General features: G+C 46.0%; 1 protein-coding gene across 1 annotated transcript in view; it reads left to right on the top strand.

The window, feature by feature from the left end:
• Nucleotides 1-3635, top strand: part of SETBP1 (SET binding protein 1) — a gene marked incomplete at its 3' end in the record, with an annotated part of 168749 nt that overhangs the window by 30082 nt on the left and 135032 nt on the right. Inside the window, 1 exon segment of the mRNA XM_009331554.1 lies at nucleotides 1696-1702. Within this exon segment, the coding sequence (XP_009329829.1) occupies nucleotides 1696-1702 (7 nt within the window).

The raw sequence follows: 3635 nt of genomic DNA, 5'->3' as shown, positions 1-3635 counted from the left end.
CGCCGGTGCCATGTGCATCACGTCTGACTCTTTTAAACAGGGCTGGCAGCTCTCTGAGCAACGCGCAGCACCGGGGCTCACCGCAGCCTCCGGGGCTGCCCCGGTGGTGGTGATTTGTGTGTGCCTCCGTGCCTCCCCCCAGAGCCACTGGCGTGAAGTGAGTTGTGACCGGCCCTCATTTGACTTCTGGGTGATGCAGTTTGGTGTTTCTCGACCACAGGCTGTTAAAACTGGTGACTGATCAGCTCCTGTCACCCGTGTAGCTGAGATAATTAAGCCTGTTACTATTACTATTGTAATTTTTCTTCTTTTTCTGCAAACTTTGGCCAACTGCTGGAGCCCGTTGTGCAAGGAGGAGGGTGAGGCCAGCGAGACTCCCTGTAAGAGGTGGGATAACGAGACCTATGTGCTTTGCTCTTCAGTGCTCGCTGAGGAGCCTCCTTGCTCTTTGCCTTGGGAAGGGGGATGTCTGACAATGGGTGGGAGCCAGTAGAAGGCAAAGCAAGCTCCTCTGTTGGAAATGCTTGTGCCTACCTACTTCTAAACCAGAGCATCACATCACGAGCAGGCGGCACAAGAGCATTTAGTAGCAATACATCTGTGAGCTTTCAAGACCACTGTGCTCCTCCCCAGTCCTGTTATTAAAAGGCCACGTAACATGGAAAAGATGCTCCATAAATTAGGTCCAAACGTCTCTTCAGTGAGATGAGGCTCCTCTCTCTGCAGTGTTTTTCTCTCCCTCCCCTGCAAGCATCAGACACTGCTGGACGGAGGAAGGAGGGATATATTAGGGGGCAACAACCACAGCAGGATAGCCCCAGCGAGGTGTTTTAATTTCTTAACAAACTCCTTGGGCACTAGAAACTGCAAAATAACATACAGATAAACAAACAAAAACTCACTGACCCTTAGCACCCTGGAGGGCTCTGTTTCAGATCGCTGAATAAAAGCTGAAGTTGCATATGCATGTTTAATGTAACACAAGGCGTGTGCTGCGGAAAAGCGTGCTTTCTTCTAATCTGGTTCCAGACAGAAGCATCCAAACAGAAGCCCCTTTCCCTATCCCCACTGAACTGCTTGGTGTATGTGAGGAAACCCCTGAATGACAAGGCCTCCATCTGCTCTTGAACGAAGTTGCGACTGGCTGCAAATGTTGCCCATATGCTTTTTTTTTTTTTTTTGCCTTTCAACTTAGCTGCCTAATGTTAGACACCTATCCCCAAATTAAGCATCTGCTCATAGTAGGCTTTCTAAAAAAAGGTGGAGGTAGTAGCTAATTCAGGCAATGCGCATTAGGAGAGGTGCATCTGCAGTTGGAAAAGAGATGGGATTATTCATCCAGTGCATGGCTTTCGTTTGCCTTTTTAGGGAATAGAAATTCTTGTACTGTCAGGGAAAAAGAAAACACTATCAAGTTTTGGATTCATATTTCCCCTCTGCTCTTGATTTTCCAGGTGATTATGTGCAACATCTTGCAATTTCTCTCTGTTAAATAAAGCTGGTGATACTTCCATCCAGACAGGAGAACATGGCCATGGTTTGCCAGGAGCTCAGGTTGCATGACAGTATGTCCTAGAAGTCAGAGAAGGGTCAAAAAATGGGAGTTTTTCCTTGGTTTGTGGTGTAAAAAGGGCTGGAGTAACTTTTTCAACATAATGACTTTGCAGTGGATACTGGGACAAGTTGACCATCAGCAAGTCATGTATGGATCCAGTTTCCTAAACACAGGTGTATGTTGCTGCTATAGGTACCCTAAGGTATCCTGGCTGTCCATCAGCTGCCTGTTAGGAAATACGTGGGACTCCCTTAGGTCCTTTTTTTATCTCTAACTTGTATCAGATACTCTAAAAAGGGGTGTCTAAAAAGTCTCCTTCGGTTAGACAAAGAAGTCTTTGTGCCTCAGTTTCCTATCTCTGACATAATAACTTAATGCAATTGCTTTAAATTTAGCTTAGTCATGTCTTTCTGGGGAACAGTTTTAGAATTTAAGAGATTACAGACTAATTGCTGAAGGACTGTAGTAATGGGGCAAGAGCAAAATACCTTTGATAGATGGGAGTTGCAGGCAAAGGATGTTGCAAGTAGTCCTGTGAAAACCTTGAAGTTTGACAGGTTGCAATCAGCAGCCCAAACATTGGGCGTTTTGGTTAGGTATCAGGTATAGGTACAGCCTTTTCAGCGTCTTTTTTTTTTTCCAGCGTCTCTTTTGGAAAGAGGAGAAAAGATAATTCTTGCACATTATCTGACCTTGCTGGGACTTATGAGATGCTGGGGTCACCAAGTAAGAGACCTCACCACACCTGGTAGGTTGCAGGCTCTCCCGAGGTGTCCAGAAGTTTATCTGCCTGTTTATAATTCCTGCCACCAAGGGTCATCTCTCTGCTGTGCCCTGACATTGAGCAATGGCTGCAATTCCTTTTAATCGTGCCCTTTCCCTTCCTCATCATTTAGGGCAGAGCGCTTCCACTTGGCTAAACTCATTAACTGCTTTAATGTTGAGGTTTCCTTTTCCATATAAATTCATCCAGCTGAAATCTCGTGACTCTCCATGGACGCACGCGAGCAGATTCTCCCTCTGTTGCCCAGCAGATGCTGAGAGTGTTTATTTTTCAGCTGCGAACAGTAAAAGTCTGAAAAAAGGCAATGTCTCTGTGTGTGTGTCTATGGAAAAGCAAGTAATTGTGATGGGTTTGTGGGGACTCAGTCAGCTGTGTTACTGTTTGAGCTCAAGGAGCATTTTGACCAAACCTGGAATCCCAGCCCCTTTCTGCCATGGTGATTTATCAAGACGTCCAGGTCTGATAAGCTCCAAAAATGTTTTGATGAAGATCCAAAGCGACTCAAATAATTCCCGGAAAAGAATCAGGTTAACGTGAGGGACCTTGCTGCTCGGATCACGTTCAGCCAACCTGATGGGTTGTCAATGAAAAGAAGGTGGTTGAGCTCAGCTTATTTCCCAAACTGTTGACTGTAGGCAAAAGGAGGGAGAGGTGACCCTGTTTCTCTGGAAATCTCTGTTGGCCCTAGCGTGTTATCGATGCTGCAGGGTCTGCACGAGCAAACTCCAGTATTGGGTGAGGGTGGGCTGTTGAGTTCCTGGCAAGGACTTGTCAGTGGTTATATGGATCAGTTGTCCAAATGTGGACAACTCACACCTGTAGACTTTTTGTTTCACCAAATCTAGCTACACTAGAAGCAAGTAAGTGCTAACTTGGTAATGGTGAACAGAAATGCTGGTGTATGAGCTTTACCTCAAGTCACTCCAGTTTGGTAATTGTATTCCCTGAGTGTGGTAGACTTGTTCCTGTTCATGTACGTGTATGAAAACATTGGGTTAAAATAACCTGTTCCTTTTCAGTTTGGCTTGCCTGAATTCCCACTGTGTTTTTCTGCCCACCTTGCTTTCCTTCCGCTCCTGTCCATGTGACATCCCTGATGCTGTGATATTTGGCCTTTGGGGAAGTCTCCCTGGCAGTTTGGGAGCTACCTCTCTGTGGAAGGGTATCTCCCAGCAGTGCAGGATGAGTCCACAGGCTTCCCTAATGCCCTTTCTTCCCCTGCTCCTGGTCATAAATACAAGCCTCTTGGTCTTTGGTGGTTCAGTTTGTGCTGATGTTTTTCTTGCCTTATCTCTT

Source organism: Pygoscelis adeliae, unplaced genomic scaffold, assembly GCF_000699105.1.
Source record: "Pygoscelis adeliae isolate BGI_AS28 unplaced genomic scaffold, ASM69910v1 Scaffold68, whole genome shotgun sequence".
In the NCBI taxonomy this organism is placed as follows: domain Eukaryota; kingdom Metazoa; phylum Chordata; class Aves; order Sphenisciformes; family Spheniscidae; genus Pygoscelis; species Pygoscelis adeliae.
The sequence above is the reverse complement of the archived record's forward strand: the minus strand, read 5'-3'. Positions and strand labels throughout refer to the sequence as shown.